General features: G+C 39.4%; 1 protein-coding gene across 12 annotated transcripts in view; it reads left to right on the top strand.

Moving 5' to 3' along the window:
- Nucleotides 1-18,572, top strand: part of CFAP95 (cilia and flagella associated protein 95) — a 138,133-nt gene that overhangs the window by 26,174 nt on the left and 93,387 nt on the right. For 11 of the 12 annotated variants that reach the window (XR_011531710.1, XR_011531711.1, XM_070590449.1 and 8 more), the window contains exons 3-4: nt 6,434-6,552; nt 7,458-7,526. Coding sequence is in view for 10 of the 12 variants with exons in the window: in XM_070590449.1 (XP_070446550.1) it covers nt 6,434-6,552; nt 7,458-7,526 (188 nt within the window). In the remaining 2 variants the exon portion in view is untranslated. Of the gene's footprint in view, nt 1-6,433; nt 6,553-7,457; nt 7,527-16,023; nt 16,164-18,572 lie in introns of those variants that run through there. The other variant, XM_070590451.1, reaches the window with a different exon arrangement.

Below are 18,572 nucleotides of genomic sequence, written 5' to 3'. Positions count from 1 at the left end.
ACATACCACTCAGGTTTCAGTGGTGGCATAATTGAATTCCTACTCCAGTAGTCCCTCAGACTTCAGAAGGCCGAGTGGGGCCATGGAGGATGCTGATTCACGGGGGAGCAGTAATTCAAGCCACTGGAGTTTCTCTGATTGTCTTACTAGTCTAAGCGATCATGGGAAATAGTATTTTAAACAGCAGTATTTTGTTTTGGTATTTTATTTGCACTTTATTCAGGTGCTACTTAATTATACCAGAGTGAGTCCCACACAAACTAAAATTATCAGGAGTACTTCTATCATTGTTTCTTCACTTGTGAAATCCCTCACCCGAGAATCCTCACGGCACTACCAAAGGCCCTGTCACAATCATTCGTGTAAGACCACTTCGGAGAAAGTGCGTATTGAATTCCATAAATTCAGAAGGCTTAGGTACACAACACATTTGATGTTGTGTCATAGAAGGTGAGAACTTTTCAGAGATAAAGGAACAAAGAAAAACATGAGTAATTTTATTAAATAGATTTTTCTTATTTAGCTAATGGATCAATGCCAAGGCATTTTTGGAACTAACAAGACAACATTGGTGAGCAAATCAGGCTAATATTAGTATTAACAGCATCATGGTCATTTTTGACTTTAAAATGGCAAATAAATGAACAGTACAAAAGTGTGCTAATATTCATTTTATGAATAGATGAAGAATAGCTAAGTAGGTCTCAAATATGAGCTGTTTTAGTGGATGAAAATGTGACATTTAAAAGTTAATAACCCTAAAAGGGGTACAGAAGAGTATAATTATACCAGATCTGAGAAATTCAATTATCATTTACTTAATTGGTTCAGGTATTTTTTTCTTTGATTGACATAGTAGAATAGTGTTTTGAGCAATATAATCTTACAGATGCTCCTTGCATTCAGATCTAAGTACCTAAAAGAGGCATATGGATCAAATTTTTGTAAATGGAGTACTTTTAAATGCTGCAGGAGGAGAACCACTTAAACCAGGAGAAAGGAAGATGTTCAGGGATGATGGGCATTTGAGTCACGGCCCCCTCTTGCTTCCTGTTTCCATAATCTCTGAGCTTGGAGTCGATGCCACCAGTTCCAGCATCCTCTCCTGGATCTACTTTGGATTGTCTTTGCCAATATCAGCACAATTGCATCCACCTTTCCTGTTTCAGGAATTCTGTGTAAATTTTGGCCACTTGAGTGTACTTTCCTTGTCTTCTGCTGCAACTATGTGTGTATTTATTGTGGCAAAGATTGTCTTTGTCATTTCTAGGAATTTGGGGCAGGAGTGATGGTAGGTGTCTGCCATTTTGATCCCATCACTCTCCTCAGCAACTCTTTTTCTATATTAATAATCATGCCCAAATTTAACTTTTAGAGAAACTAGATTTTAATTTTTCATGTATATCAGTTTGCTTAAGCAGGCATAACTGTTAAGTTGAACAAATAAGACTCAAAAGGTACAATCATACCGCCCCCCCCCGCCCCCACATTCTTTGCCTCCACTATCTATTCACCACACTTTGTGGAATTAGTTCTTTCTCTACCCCTGGATAAAATCTTGTGCAGTTTCCATAATTTTTATGATCACTCTTAGATAATAAAATGTCTGCTGGTCACATTTCAATAATTAAAATAACCCATCAAAATTATAAATTTCATTTAAGGTTGGAGATATTCTCCTCCTCCAGCTAGGGTCTGCTCCAGGGAAGTATGCAGAGGGAAGTGGGTGTATGGGGCTGGGGTCGGGGGAGGGTTGGCTGATTTTCTATTTCTTCACTTGCTCTTTTTCTCCCTTTCCTCAGACAACTAAAAGTCCCTCTTGTGATTATTCTATTAATATTAATTACTTACCTGAGACTGGTTTTGTTATCTGAGAGTGATCAAAAGAAAATATGTACTTGTCCAAGATTTATTTCTAGGAGCAGGGAGAGGACCATCCCATAAAGGCGAGCTTGAACAGGCAGTGGAGAAAAAAGATGAAGTTATTTTTCTGATTGCATCCCCTGAGTCCCAGCTGTTCAAAATAATGATAAAGAGGGGACCTCTTTTCTTCTCTGGGATCCTTTCAATAATCTGCATATGACACTACTGAGTTCACCTAGACAGGAAAACGGAGCCAGAATTTCCAAGGGCAAAGCCACTGCTGAGAAATAGGAATAGACTTTTGGATGATTTTTAAAGATAAAGACTTTTAACAAAGTCTTGGTATTACTTGTTTTTGATGATGACTTTTTTGGCAACGGTGCAAAAAAGCCACAGTTGGTAGAGGGACTGTTGTTTTTTTAAAATCAGCCTCTTCCTCGGTTATGACTGAAGATCTAAGATGATAGATGCCGACTTCTCCTTCATTCCAAAGTGAAGTGCCAGATCACTGATGTAGAACATGCAAAGAATTTCGGGAGTAATTGGTTTTGAGCCTCTTGGTCTCTCATCCACCTTGTAGATAAAAAAGAAGGAAAGAAAGAGGGAAAGAAAAGGTTGAAATTGAAGCGACCTGGCTGAGAGTATTTGAAATTTGGAGGAGCTGTTTGGAGAGAGCATGCATGCTGAGTCCCAGCCCTCTTGTCCCCATGAGATAGGGGCGGGAAGTATGTCCTCTTCACTTTAAGCTGCAGAGTAGGGCCTCAAGGATATCAGGCAGGGAATTTGATAGTTGTTCCCCTGAAGTTGGGGGATGTGGTGGACTGGGCTCTCACTCATTCCTGAAGAAGCCTATGGCATCAGAGGGGTACTTGTATTGGGAAGTATCTGCACCTCCTTCAACACGGATCAGAGGAGTATGCTTTCTGGGGACCCTTATAAGCAACCCAAGAAAGAAAGGTCAATTGGGGATCATCTACAATGAATCTTGCCAACAGAGATTCTGCCAGCAGGTAACTTATCCTCAGCAGAAAGAGGCTGGTTACCCTCAAATGTGGAACTTGAGAGGAAGTCCTGCTCTTTCCCTTTACCAATTACCCAGATTATCCGTCAACTGGGTTTTCTTAAATGCAGCACATATAGGAAGAATTCATCTTGGAAGATTAGAAATTGGATCTTTAAAAAAAATTTATACTCAGGAAAATGAGGAATAAGAATGATATTATGAAGTAAACTTCCTGTACAAACATTGGATATTTTTTATATTACCATTTGACTCAAGCTAGATTTTATTATGCAAATTAAATGGAAATTTTAGTGATTATCCTGTGAGTTTGTGCTGTGTTAATTTAGCTATCTCACATACCAAATTGCCAGTCTCCAGTTTGTGATCTATATATAAAGCCCAAAAGACTTTTAAACATATGGAAGTTCTTTTATAAATTACCCACCCTTATGTCAGGTTATGAACGTTTCTAGACCAAAGTGATTTTTCACATTAAGATGGTATAGGCTTAGGTTTGCCTACATGCAACAGAACCCACAAATCAACAGTGGCTGTTCACATAAGGTTTTATTCTTTCATTTAAAAAGTCTGGAGGATAGCAGGTCAGGACTGGTATGGAAGTTCCAAAAATTGTCAGGGACCAATTCCTTTCAGCTTTCTGAACTGCCATGCCTTGGGCAGGGCCCTAGATGGCTGCTGGAAACCTGTCATTATGTCCACATTCCATGTAGCAGGAAGAGAAAAACAGAAGGACCTTTCCTGGAGGTTACATAAATTACTTCCACTTATGTCCCATTGTCTAGAACCAGTCACTAGTCATATCTAATTAAAGGGAGGCTGGAAAATGTCATCTGAAACACCATGTACCCTGCTAAAATCTGGAGGTTACTGATGAAGATGGGAGGTCTAATATCAGGGGATAACATTTGCCTCTAATACAGACCACACAGAGGTTAACAGTGGGCTCTGGAGTCAGACAGCTTCTCTTTGATTCTTGTCTCCACCGTTTACTAGATTGTAATGTTGGTCAAGAGTCTAAAACTTCCATGTCCTTGTTTTCTCAGGTGTAAAGTGAGAATAGTGGAGTTTTCATGAGCATTTAATATGAAGACATTTAGAATGGTTTCTGGCCATGTGCTATTGTTATTGCCATAATGCCCATGATTTCCTATAACTCACCTTAGTGAGCTCTGGAGTTTTTACTCCTCTAGCCCTGGAACCTAGTAGGATGCCTGGCACTTCATAGGTATGGATGAATGAATGAATGTATGAATGAGTCAGATACATGAGTTTTGAATGGTGGAACATCTACTTTCTTGCTGGTTTACTTGAGTGCTACTTAGTCCATTTCAGCCTCAATTTTCCCATACTTAAAATGGGGATAAACTGTGCCAAGTGTTCTTTCGCCCTTCACATGCATTCTCCACTCTTCTTAACCCTGCTTAGTGCCAAGGAGGCTGACCTTTACGGATTGCATCAATGAGCTCCCTTGCCCTCTGGCTTCCAGTTGGGACTGGCCTGTGGAAGTCACTGACAGGTGATGATAAGTGGGTGGAGAGTTAGCTTGGACATTTATTCTGGTGGTTTTCTCCCTGCAGGGCCATGGTTTAGCAGTGGTTGTGTGCTACAGATTGAATATTTGTGTTCCCCCAAATTAAAATGTTGAAATCCTAACCTCCAGTGTGATGGTATTAGGAGATGGGGCATTTGGAAGCCCTTATGAATGGGGTTACTGCCCTTAAAAAAGAGAGAGCTCCCTCCCGTCTTCTGCCATGTGAGGACTCAGTGAAAAGATAGCCCTCTCCAGACACTGAATCTGTCAGCCTCTTGATCTTGGACTTAGCTTCCAGAACTGTGAGAAATAAATTTCTGTTGTTTATAAGCCACTTAGTCTATGGTATTTGTAATGGCTGCCTGAATGGACTAAGACACTGTGTGTCTGTGCTGAAAGCCACAACTATCAAGTGGCCTTTTCTTTATAGCTGTAGGTCTTTCTGGGTTCCAGTAACTGTTCCTACCCTATGGCTCACCACTAGTGCTATCCTCAGGGTGCTTCCACATTGTTTGTTGATTTTCTGAATGCTAGGCCACATTTCCATAAATAGATTTTCATTTAACTCTCCTCATTTCCCTATTTGATTGTTTTTTTCCTTCTGTAACCATGTTTCGTACACAACATTCATAGGGTGCCTTTGAGTATTCAGTGAAATAATGCATATAAAGTGCTTAAGGCAGTGTCTGAAACAGAATAAGCACTCAATAAACTTAAGATTCACTGATGCTGTTGTTTCCTTTTACTCCTCATTATTTCATGTTTAGCATCTGTTTCACATGATTTTTAAAGGTATTGATTGATTTATTGAAATATTATACTGCTGGAAATGATCAGAGCATATCTAAGGTTAATTTTGGGGTCAACCTTACACCTTAAAATGAAATGTTGACTAGTAATTTTTTTTTCCCAAAAGCTATGTCTTCTTTTTTGTTTAAGTATATAATATGAAACCCAATACAGTGTCCCCTACCATTGACTTGTGAACCTGAGGATCTACGAGGAAGAGTGGTTGAGCTAAGGGTATAGAAGTCAGAGCTGGGAAATTGGGCTGGGAGGATGGTGATTCATGAGGTTGAGGTCTTAGGGAGCAGTGGTCAGAGAAGCCAAGGATCTATAGACACATGGAGTAGACCAGGGAATTAGGACCAGAGACTATAGTTAAAATTGCTTTGAGTAGGGTAGATTCCTAGTTATAACAGAGCCTTATTATACTGACCCAAAGTGGACCAAAGGTGTTTGACTATAGCCAGGATATTCTTGAAGTTGAAGGCTACAAATTTCTAAAGAGTGATTTCTTTTTTAAAAAAACAAACACAAATCTAGTGGGATTATTGTGATCTGGAGCTTCCATTCTTGGAGAATCTAGTCTTAAATAATAGGCTGTCTTGGTGGTAGTGAGTTTTGGTTCTCTGCTGTGAACCTCCATGTTGGTAATCTTCCTGAGTTTTGTAGGGAGAAAATGCTGAATCCTCAGCATCCACTTTTGTTCCTAAGATCCCCTGGATGTAACCCGTGATGCTTCTGCAGTTGGTTTGAGTACGTCTTACAATCTGTAGGTTTTCCTCATAGTAATAATTGCTTGATAATTTATTGAGTTATCTTCTGTAATAGAGAATGGATAATAATGATGATGATGACAATGATGATGATGATGGTATCTGAAGTTCTATGTGATTTACAAATTGATTGCTACAAAATTTTTCTCACTTAGGGCAGTTAAAATATACTAACCTTGAGAGGGAAGTAGAAAGGAGAGAGAGTATTTAGTTGAATGCAGCACTTTTCATTTCACAGAAACAACGAATTTGATTTTTATTTTCCAAGAACACGTAGTAAGGAATTGCCATTTTTGCATATTGACAATGAAATAGTTGACTGCTATGAGACGTTGCTTATTTTTTAATGTCAATGGAGTCAACAATTAAAATCAGAATGTACTTCAACAGAAATATATTTTACTAACTGACTATTTTGACAATTTATTTTTTTATTTGTGGCTTCTATTTTTCCAGATTTGGATATCAGAAACACATGAACAAATGGCACAAGTTTATTTAAACAAAGAATTGGCTGAAATAAAGAGCAAGCCTTTATTGAATGAGGAAACAATGAACTCTGGGATTATTGAAAGGTATTTTTAATACTTCCTTTTGCTTACAGAGCATGCACATGCAGGAAAGGATTAAATAAGTAGTGAAGACGTATAGAGGCCCCAGCTACACATTACAGGAACACATCAAGCACAATAACACGTCTCAAGCTTCCATGCTTTCTATTCATGCTATTCTCACCGTTTGGAATTCCCTTTCTCTCAGTTGTTTGCCAATCAGCACTACTCATTCTGGGTCCAGTTAAAATGTCATTTCCTCTGTACGTGTTTTTTCTGGTCAGGATTCTGTCTATCTAGGTTTGAACCCCAGCCTCATAATTTACTTGTGAAATTTGTTTTGTCTATAATCCTCAGTTTGTTCACTTGTAAAATGGGAATTATAAAAGTATCTATTTGACAAGTTTGTTCCAAAGTTTAGATGAAATGAAGTATGAAATATGCACAGAAATATTGCCTGACATGCAGTAAGAATTAGGTAAGCTGTCACTAATCAGAATTAATTGCTCTTATATTCTTGCCCCCTGAGCATTTTGTTTATGTTCTACATAATAGTTGAACTTACATTATAGTTATTTATATGTATGTGTGTTTTCCCCAAGACAGAGAGTTCCTTGAGGGGAGGAACTGTTTATTAGTCATATCTGGAGTCCTGCAAGCTGGCAGAACACCTTTCCATGCAAGTGTGTGACATAGACTTTATCTTACATTGTCATTATTGGAAAATGCAGTAGAGTAATGACCAAATGCTGCAATTTCCATTTACATATTGGGAAATTTTATTTTGCAAAGTGTATTAAAGTTGTAAACATGAAAATCCTTTAAAAATTATTTATCATAAAGTCAGCCCTAAGTTAGTTTTTGTATGGCTTTGAAAGTTTATAAATGCCAGTCTGACATATTTCTAAAAATTGTTATCTTGTTTCCAGGGACACTGGATTGCCTGCGACAGGCTTTGGAGCTCTCTTTACTAGACACCCACCAGATCGACGCAAAGTGTTAGTAGTCCCTAAACCACTGCAGATTGCACAAAGGTTTCTTAATGATTCAGGAGATTTGTTGCTGGGGTGAGGAGGCAAGGGGTGTACAAGGTCAACAAGATGTCCTTTCTGTGGCATCTTATAGTCTTCTTTCCTTTAACAAAAGGATTTTTTTCATTAAGACGCGTAGCATTAATAATAATAATACAGTCTATCCTCATTATTCTCAGATTCCATGTTTGTGAATTCTCCTACTCAATAAAATGTATTTGTAACCCCAAATCAACACTTGGGGTGCTGTTGCAGTCATTCACAGACATGCATAAAGTGGTGAAGAAAGTGAGCCACCCCATGCACATGTTCCCAGCTTAGGTTGAACAAGGCGAGGCTCTGCCTTCTCGTTTTGGCTCTCATACTGTAAGCAAATGTCCTTTGCATGGTCTATTTAATACCATTTTATTGTGCTTTTTCTTGGTGATTTTGCTGTTTGAAATGGCTCCAAAGTATAGAGCTAAAGTGCTGGCTGATGTTCCTAAGCACAAGAAGGCTGTGATGTGCCTTACAGAGACAATATGTGTGTTACATAAGCTTCATTCAGGCATGAGTGACAGTGCTGTTGACTGTGAGCTCAATGTTAGTGAGTCAACTATATATACTAAATAAACAGTCTTTGAACAGAAACAGTATAAAACCAAGTTATGTATTGATTGGTTGACGAAAATATTGTGACCAGAAGCTCTCAGGAACCTAACCCTGTATTTCTACTAGCAGCAATGGTTCAGTACTTGCCAATTCTGTGTTCACAGTGACTTTATAGAACATTAGTGTCAATAATGAGAATTGACTGTATAGCAAGAGAGTGCTATTTTTACTGATAAAAGAAAGAAATTTATTTTGGGGGCAGCATGACTTGTTACTACAGAAAAGAAATTTCCTTTCCACTCATCCTTCTAAAGAAGACAAACTTTCATAATTTCTGTAGTGATATATAGATAATCGATGTGAAAATATAGGTACTTACAAGCATGACAAAATTCTAAGTACGGTCATGCACCGACCACATAGCGACGTTTCAGTCAACGATGGACCTCACATATGACAGTGGTCCCATAAGATTAGTACCATATAACCTACGTGTGTAGTAGGCTTTACCATCTAGGTTTGTGCAAGTACATTCTATGGTGTTCGCACAACAACAAAATCACCTAAGGATGCATTTCTCAGAACGTATCCCCATCATTAAGCAACGCATGACTCTATTGGATTGTGCATTATAAGGATATAAGTGCCTGTCATGATCACCAGAAATTTGGATGTTTTTGCTTCCTTTGAGAACTGTCTGGCATTAGAACTAATGCCAGAGTCTGCATGGGGTGGGGTTGGGGAGTGCCCTAAATGATAATATCCCACCCCATTTCCCAGTTAACTGTTGTGATTATGGCCAGGTGTTCTAACCCTGTGGTTCTAACCCTGATGGCTCCAGCAAGACTGGCCTGGCTTATGTCCTCCACAGCCTGCTGTAGGACCTCTAAATGGGCTGGAAGGTCCACGAGTAACCCCAGGATGATCCTTGAGGAGAATGTGTTTCTGGCTTCCATCAAAGTAAAGAACTAAAAACATCCTTCTGGTTCTCTTACCTGAACTGAAATCTGGAAGTTCCAGCCAAGACATAGGAAGGCAGAATGAATCCAGAGGCAGACTTTAACAACTTTATCAAAACCCTGAGAAACTCTTAAGAAAATGATGAGCTAAAGCAGGAGAGGTCTGAGGGGATGGGAGGAGGTCAGAAGGAAGAAGGCAAGAGTTGAAGTCTCTAGATGGAGTCTTGAGCCAGTCTAGGGTGGGAGCTGTGATCGCAGTGGGCCAGGCTTGGACAGAAACTGAACAAGTCTTGTCTATTGTGTTTGAAAACTTAGATTATATGATCAAAGTTGGATTTTCTGCACTGACTTTGCTGTGTTCAGTCCAAGGCAGCAAATGAGACACCCAGGGCTCTACGTAAGAGTGGTTTTGATGCCAACAACCTACCTCCCTGAAGCTCTGATCTCAGCATCGAAATCTGTGATGCCAGCCACAGATAGCCAGTAGGACCTGGAGTTGTCTTCCCCAGCTCCCATTAGAGAAAGAGGTCACGCATCAGAGGAACTGGGCAGTGTATCTTAAGGAGAATGAAATGCCAGGGGAAACAAGTGCACTTACACCCAGAGATCTGCAGTAGAGGCACTCAACTCATATCCCCTACACTCGCAGTAAAGATGCCAGTTGAGCCTCTCTTTTCAATGGGCCACCTGTGTTGTCATCAAAAGCAGAGGCAACTGATAGACTCAGGAAAAATACAGATGAAGTGTCAGTTAAACAAAAAAAAGTCAGACACATCTAAAGAACAAAAGCATTCTGACGAATGACAAGATATAGGCAGTCTATATCAGAGGAAGCAGACCCAAAGGAATGAATGCACCAGGAGTTTAAAACCAATGGAACAGAAATTTAAAGCTTTATTACTTAAGGAAAAAAAGAAAACAGTTGCAAATATAAGGCAAAATAATAAAAATCAGGTTGGCATTAACTTTCCAACAGCAACTGGATGCAAAAGCGTAACATCAAAGTGTTGAAGGAAAGAATTTTGAACCTAGAATTATTTAAATGTGGGGGTCAAATAAAGATATCTTCAAGCATACCAGGACTGGTTTCAGACTTACTATCCTGCCATGAATAACTATAGAACTGGGCAAAGTAAGTCAGGCAGCTGTTGTCAGGTTTTGCATAGTGACCAGTGCGGCTCTGTGCTCCTTGAGGTGAGAGGGGCATCACATTCTCCCTGACATACTCACCAAGGACACTCTTCCCGACTGTGATGCAGGGAGGAGAGCCCATGGAGAGCAGTGTTCTTGTTGAGCTAGGAGGCAGGAATAAGTATTTAGACCTTCTGATGTGACTGGAATTTGTAGGACAGGGTATTGGAGAGAAGGAAGTTGTGTAAGGAGGTGGAAACAGATGTCTGCATGATGTTCCCCTCAGGTTCTTGGTCAAGGGCCGGGCTCTGTATGCACTATCAAAATAATACATACCCTTGGTTTCAAAAAATCAAACAAACTGTCTATAGCGTATTCTGAAATTTCACAGTGGTGCTCCCTCCTGCTTGGTAATATGTGTAGTAGGCTCCGGGCCTACATCACCTACCTTCAAATCCTGGTCATGCCACTTACTAGCTGTGTGATCTTGGGCAAGTTGCTTAACCATTTTGTACCTTAGTTTCTTCATCTGTGAAATGCGGATGATAATTATAAAGGCACCCATGTTATAGGGTTGTTGCGATGATCAAGCAAGTTAACATGTAAAGCAGTTAGAACAGTAACTGATGCATACATGGTAAGGGCTGTGCAAGCCAGCTAGGCCAGACACTTGGTAAACCCTTTCAGTCTAGAAACTCGTATCTATCAGTTCAGAGAAATTAATTTTCTTGTCTTTTCTATTTTATTTTTGTTCTTACAATCTACTTTGCTCTGTTTGTTCAACCTTACTATTGAGTTCTCTTTTTGTTTTCTGAATCCTTCTGTTTTTATATGATCCTTTCTTTTTTCAGTTTCATAACTGCAATATCTTCTCTTACTTATTTGGGGGTATTGGTGACAATTTGTTTTTCTCAAATATTTTTCTCCGTGCATAGTCTGTTTCTGCCAAGAAGCTTTTTTGGTCGTTTTTTATTTGTTGGTATGGTATTTATCTTCCATGCTACGAGCTTCCCTCAGATGTCTGGTAATCAATTTGGGTTTCCTGCTCATGATTAGGAGATGAGGCTCGGAGCCTATGAGTGAGGCTTGTTGACTTGCTGCTTTGCTGGAGGGATCTAGGTGGGTCTTTTTTCTTTTGGCAGAAGTCCTGGTTTCAGTATTTTAGTCTTTCCTGGTAGGCTGGTCAGATCCCCCAGAGGAAGCTCCCCTAATCGCCCAGCTACAGGGTGAAGGGGTGGCACCTGTGTTCTTGAAGTGAGCAGGGCAGTTGGCTGAGATGTTGATATTAATCTTTCATTGTGTACGGTCATGGAACCATGTTGTTGATCAAGGACTTTCTCTTTCACCCTTTCCAGTGAATAAATTTCTAGCTCCCTGCTGGAGTAGAGGAGGGGCAGTAACCCTGCAGTGGGTTCTGAGGAAGCGCTTAGAGGGCTAACTGCTTCTCGAACAGCTCCCCCTCAATCCTGCTTTGCTGCTTTAGGATTTATTCAGCTTTCTGAGTCAGAGACCACTTGTCCATCTTCTCTCGAGCTTCCAAAATTTGTTTCTCTTGTCGCTTTTCCTATTCTCCTTGTTCTTGTGGGTTTATTATTTTTAAAGTCTCTTTAATGTGGCTTCAGTGGAGCTTTTTGAGGAGGCAAGACATCATGTGTACATGTAATCTTAACTCTGAAGTCATCAAGTCTCGTTTGAAATGTCACCTCCAGAGGACCTTCCCTTCCTACAGCCACCCACAGCCCCCATGGGAGGTCCCTTGTGGGTGTTTGTGGCACCGTGTACTTCTTTTGTCCTAACACTATTCATCTTGGTTGCAATTACTTGCATTCTTGTTTGTCTTTCTTGCTAAATTCAATGCTCTGAAGGGCAAGACTGTCGAAGCTTTATCCCCAGTGCCTAGCAGAGAGCCTGACTTACAGCAGATGCACAATAATTACTTCTTGAGTGCATAAACTATTTTTGATGTTGAACAGCAAATTATAACGGAAAAGGGGTATGGCTAATTCCAATCTGATTTGATTTAGGGTTTCAAGGCCTGTAGAACCAAAAGTTGTTCTTAATTCTATTCTGGTAAATGCATTAGAAGACATAGTCTCTTAGAAAATCAACCCTTATTAGTTTGAATTGCTAGAATTACTTGTTTGTTTTATTTGATTCATGATTATTAGCAAGGAAATGAATACATGAGCACCTTCAACCATCCTCTGCTAATTCCATATGTAATTCTTTCTTTCAGTTAATGCACACTAATTACAGGATGTTCCATATAATAGAGTGCTGTGGTGTTTTAGAATCTACTGTCCTGAATATTAAGTATTTTTTTGCTTCTTGCCAACTGTACAGCTGTGGAAGTTAAATGTCAACTTTAAAAGGCGATGAATAAGAATGAGTTTGCTCAATGGACCAAAATAATGTGCTTCAACTTATAAAAGAAATGCTGTAATCATAATGGAAATTTAAACTTCAAGTTACCTCTTGATAAAACAAACAAAAAAACAGAATAGAGGTATAGTTTTGTTAAGGAGACATTAGTCAGATGCGTTTATCTTAACTTTTAGATAGCGTCCATTACGTTGTGATGGCATATGACAGTCTTTTTCTTTTCTCACAATTCAACCAGTAGCCAACCCACTTTATATATGTATAAATGTATAAAGTGGGACCAATGTATAGAGAAGGCACAACACCTTTCTTCCTTAAATTGGCAGCAAACGTCTCAGTGGAACATGTTGAAAATCAGAACAACTAGAATGTTTGACATCACTGGACTTATCACTCCTGATCTTAACTAGAGAAAAGGCCTCTGTGAATGATTCTTTCCACATATGCCACAGACAGAGATACATTTTAATATTGTAATATAGGGAGCAGTCAGGTTGAGACTAAAAGTGGTATCAATGACTTAAACTTGAAAAATGACTTTGATACACTTTGAGGCCAATTGAACTCATCTAGAACTAGAGTTATTATTTCTCTTGAGAGTTAGTTGAATTTCCACCATTGAGTTTCCAAGGAATTGGTGTTGGCCAATGATGGAGGGGATGAAAGTCAAGGAGGCTCACAGACCTGTTAGATATCAACAGTGTACTTATAGTCTCAAATGGGTACAGTTGCATATTTCGGGGGTCTGTAACATACGTTACTTTTACTACATGGATAGAGACATTAAAGGTGTAGAAAAGTAATGAGAGGCATATTTTCTTTAACGCATGTTAAGAAGAGTGGATGGGATCATGAAGATAATTAGTAAGTTAATTTAAGTGTCCTTCATTATCTTCCTACCTTGTTTTCAAGAATCCTCAAGCAACTTCCACTTAATTTGGAAGTACTCTTTATGAAGCTTGGAAAACTAACTCACTAGTTATCAGAAGGCCCCTGGATATCTGATTATATAATACAAAATCACTTAGTGATTTGTCCGTAGAACCAGACAGTTGTAGCTGATTCATCCTAATAAGTAAGGTTTTCCATGTATAATATCTGGACTATGTCTGTGACCATTAAACAAACAAACAACCAGAACCCGGAACAACAGAACAAAAATTATCAAGCAGATCCAATTTTGAAAGGGACATGTAGTATAAACATAATTTTAATATTTTCTTTCTCAGAAGCCCTTATTTAAATATGTGTATATAACCATGTATGATCCTGGGATAATGATTCACAGAAGTTAGATTTTTGACAGGGAAAAGCCAATTCTGGCCTAGAGTATTTGCTGGGTGAGAAGCAGGTCCATGGGAGCCTGGGTGAGTTTGTGGGCAGCCCAGGAGCACTGGCTACCTACGGGAGGACGGAGAAGTAGACAAGGTAAACCCCTCACAAGGTCAGCCCTAACCACTGTGTCTTGTCATTTTTAGCAAATTTCACTGCCTCCAGGTGATAGTGATTAGTGTATATTGCTGAATTTTTCTGGTAAATGTATCTTGTTTCTAGAATTCATCCAAGCACTTATGTGATCACTATGACTGGAGAAGAAAAAAATTAATAGTGTTTTGCATCACTGGGTAGATTTTTGGACACAGTATGGTTCTTCAGAAAGGACGTGGTAAGGGAAAATAGAAAACATCGGTTCTACTTCTGGACCTGCACTAACCCTGCTATGTGACCTTGTGCTGGCTAATAACCCTCTCTGGGCTTCAGTTGTTTCCATCTGGAAAATGAAGGAATTGAACCAAATGATCTGTAAAGTCCTTTCCTGCTCTAAAATTTTATACTCCTAGGGAGAAAAACATCTGTAGTTGCATAAATGGACAAGTTAAATGAGGCCAAAAAATAGCTCAGGCAGTTGAGTGTTCATTGTCGGCACAGAGCACTTATCTGTGTGTGGAGTGATTACTTGACAATAGCTGTAGCAAGCTTAGGCAACAGTTTAAACCCTTTCAATTTATTCCCCTCACTGTGGCATTAGCCTCAGTGAAACCCTTGGCACTCTTCAGAGGTAAGGGACTCCACATGAGTAGCAAGAGAGGTTTTTCTATCTTTTCTCAAAGTACAGTTCAAGGCGTTTACTTTCTTTTCTAATCAGGCACTTGTGTGGTGGGTTGTCTCTTGATAAAAAACATCCAGTTGTTGGTGATGATGGTGATGAAGTTTACGACAAAGAAAATGTGAAGAGGAGAGTAGTGTGGTGAAAGCACCGTGGAAGGGGAATGAGACAGACCTGAATTCAATTCTTCATTCCCCGTTTTAGTCTTTGCAGGACCTTTTGTTTTTGTGTATCGAGCTTTCTTCTTTTGAACCTCACCCCCTCTCCCATTCAATGTAATCCAGTTAGGCCATCTCATGGATGCACTGATTCTGCTCCCCTCTTCTACCTCCCCACAAGCCCAAGTGTTGGCCACATGACCCAGGCCAGGCCAATCAGACAGCACTCTAGCATAGTAACTGGAGTTTGGGGCAAGATGCCCTCTCTTGCTCCAGGTGGCAAGTTACAGAGGGCATCTTGCTGCTGGGGAAGCATCTATTTGTAAATGAAGCTAAGCAGATGTGTGGAAGAAGACAGAATTCTGACGACATCCTTTTCACATGTGCTGACGTTTTCCTTTCTTTGTTTTTTGGGTTTTTTTTTGCTTTAATTAAGTTTGAGTTGGGTTTCAATAACATAATTTTGAGTAATAATAATGATAACAAACACTTATATGGTGCTTATTATGTGCCAGGTATTATTTTAAGGGGTTTACATATGCTAACTCATTTACTCCTTACAAAAACTCTATCAGTTGGTTCCATCATTATCTGCATTCTATGGAGGGAAAAACAAGGGCACAGGGAAGTCAAGTAATATGTCCAAACTCTCACAGCTGATAAGTGATAATGAGCCGTGATTTGAACTGACACAGTCTAGCAGTAAAGGTCATGGTCTTAGCCATTCTTCTATGCTGCCTCTCTGAATGATAGGCCAACTAGGAAAACTCTGAACATTGCTTTCCTCTGTAAATGTGGAGATGATAATTGCTACATTTAGGCAGTCCAGGCCTTGTGCACCAAGCTTACAAAGGAAGTACTGGTGAAAGATTCTTTATCCCTTTTGAAATTTCTGGAATCAGATTTCCCATTTTTCAAACAACCTGGGCTACTTTTTCCAAAGATATGCCTTGGTCTTGGCTTGACTCTTTTCCCCTGTGGGGCAGGAATCCTGCATGAGGTCAGATTACCAAGCTGGGCTCCCTGGAGTGGGTGGCTTGGCTGGTGCTGAGTGATGATGGGTTTTCTAGTTGGCCAAATTTGCTGAAATGGTTTCAGAGTCAACCTAAATGCTGTTTCTCTTTGCATTACTCCAGCACAGAGTATCCTTCCTTAGCTGATGTACATGGAGCCAATGGCTAAGTAGATGGGACACTTTTCCATTTGTTAATATTTGGGGTTGTGATTCAGATCCTCACTTGGCTTGCGTGCCTTGTCACAGGAGAGTTTAATGGTGAGTAACAATAACCTATTCTATTGGTGTCCTTGCAAGTAATTCAAATAATTTGATAAGAAATTTTATGTGAAGGACCTGGTAGAGTGCCTGTTAGATCTAAAGTTTTGGCATGATGGATTGATGGTTGACTTAGATCATCCTTATAAGTCTTTATTGGCTCTAACTTCATTAGAACAGCCATTCAAGTTACATCCACCAGGTTGAAGGTCAGATTTTTTTCATATTCAAGTGTGTTTAATGAGGCCCTCAAGATAAAATTATGAAGATAAGCTTATTTGATTTACTTACCATGTTCACTAATCTTCAGAGGTGGCCTCTGATCATTCCTTCTCTCTCTGTACATGCATGCCACAGCTCCCATCAAGAGGTGGAGGATATTTGCCTGTCCTCTGAATCTGAGGTGGACTTGTGACTGACTTTGATCAATAGAATGTAACAGAAGAGATGTTCTGGGACTTCTGAGTGCAGACCTTAGGGGACTGGTAGTTTCTACTTTCTAATTCTTGGACTCTAGCTGACATGCTGTGAGAAGCCCAAGACACATGGAGAGGACACAAGGAGGAGAACCAAGTAAGTTCCCAGAAAACAGACAGCACGAAATGCCAACCATGTGAGTGAGCTATCTTGAATATTCCAGTCTAGTCAAGTACCTGGATGGCTGTAGCTCTAGCTAATGTCACATGGAGCAGAAAAACCACCCAGCTAAGCCCAGTCTTCCCACAAAATAATCAGAGATAATAAAATGGCTGTCATTTTAAGCCATTAACTTTGAAGCCACAGCAATAGGTAATTGAAACAACCTTTGTGTCCCTCATTACAGTGATTATATGGCTACTTCTACTATTATTTGGCCAATAGGTACAGTTTTTGTTATTGTTAATCCATCAGGTATGTAAGCAGTTCAAACTTCTGGGACTGCTGAGCTAATAAAACAAGTGAGTGATAAAGATTTTCAGAATGTCAATGTTGTAGAATTTATACTTATTACTAACGTTTCCTTTTATCCCATGTACATTAGTGTAATGACCAAAATTACAAGTATTACTCTTTCTAATACTGAAAGTCTACATGGTTATCATAAAAATATTATTATTTGTAGTTACTTAAAGCCTTCAGTGGATCCAGTGGATAGGACTATAGTATGTGTCTTTGATCCATAGAGATTATTTCACAGGAATAAGAACTTTCCAAAATTACAAAAATCTTTGCTGCTGTCTGTATTTAACTTGATTACATATTGGGCACCTACATAGTTAAATTATTACTCTAACATGTAAGCCTTATATTGTTCTTTCAGATGGCTTCCAAAAATTATTAGGCCTGAAGAAGTTAAATTTGTCTCACATATCTGAATTCATTCTTTCAACCTAAACATTTAATGAGTGCCTACTATGTATTAGGAACAATTAGATTCTTGGGATATAGAGACAAAAGACACCCTCATTCCTGAAGTAGCTCATTGTCTAGTACGTGAGACAGAAAAATAACCAGTCAATACTCTCATCATGTATCAGTAAGGAATACATTTGGCTGAAAGTAAGAGAAAACTTAACTAATAACAACTTGAATAATTAAGGAATTTGGTCACTTGACATGAAATATAAGGGAGCTCAAGACTGGTAGGCACCTAAACAGTGTCATCAAGGATCTGGCTAACTTTTTGTCTTTCTTCTCTACAAGCTTTGCTAGGTAGCTGTCATCCTCATAGTCTCAAGATGTTTGCTATGCCTCCCAACATCAATCTGTTCTGGAAAGAAAGAAGTGGGAAAGTGAAGAGGCAAAGGGAAACCCTCTTCAGCATCTTCATCCTACATCTTTTGGATAGACCGTGACATGGCCACCCTTGACTATATGAATGTTTTCCGTTTCTAACTAGAGAAAGACAAGGGAGAAGGGAGATTGGAATAGGTGTTAAATGAGCCAGTCTACACACTGCAACATGCTAGGGTGAACATAGGATACAATGGGAGCACATGCTTCAGGTTTGGAACATTAGGAAAGGCCTCCAGGTAGAAGTGACATCTGAGCGGAGTCGTGAAGGGTGAGTTGGAGTTAGCCAGATAAACAGGAGAGAAGGGCACCCTAGACAGAGGATATAGGACGTACAAAGGCAAGATAGATTTGCACGTTACCACCAGTGTTAGTGCAGGTGTAGGTATTTTAATTAGTACCGTGGCTTTAAATTCTAACTTCAATATCAGACTTTTCCTTTCTCATCTTACAAAACATCTTTAGTTGTTCTCTACCTTACAACCATTAAAGGTTGAAGAGGGTGTGTGTGGCAAATTGTAGGTGGTGCTGGGTGAAAGCTAGTTGTTCAACTTCCAAGCATCCTTACAGTGTGGCATTATCCTGGTGAATTTACTAGCATCTGGTCTTCAGTTTTACATTTTCAGAAAGATTATTTTA

The sequence above is a fragment of the Equus przewalskii genome, chromosome 22, assembly GCF_037783145.1.
Source record: "Equus przewalskii isolate Varuska chromosome 22, EquPr2, whole genome shotgun sequence".
NCBI lineage: Eukaryota > Metazoa > Chordata > Mammalia > Perissodactyla > Equidae > Equus > Equus przewalskii.
Note: the sequence above shows the minus strand (reverse complement) of the source record. Positions and strands in the feature narration are given on the sequence as shown.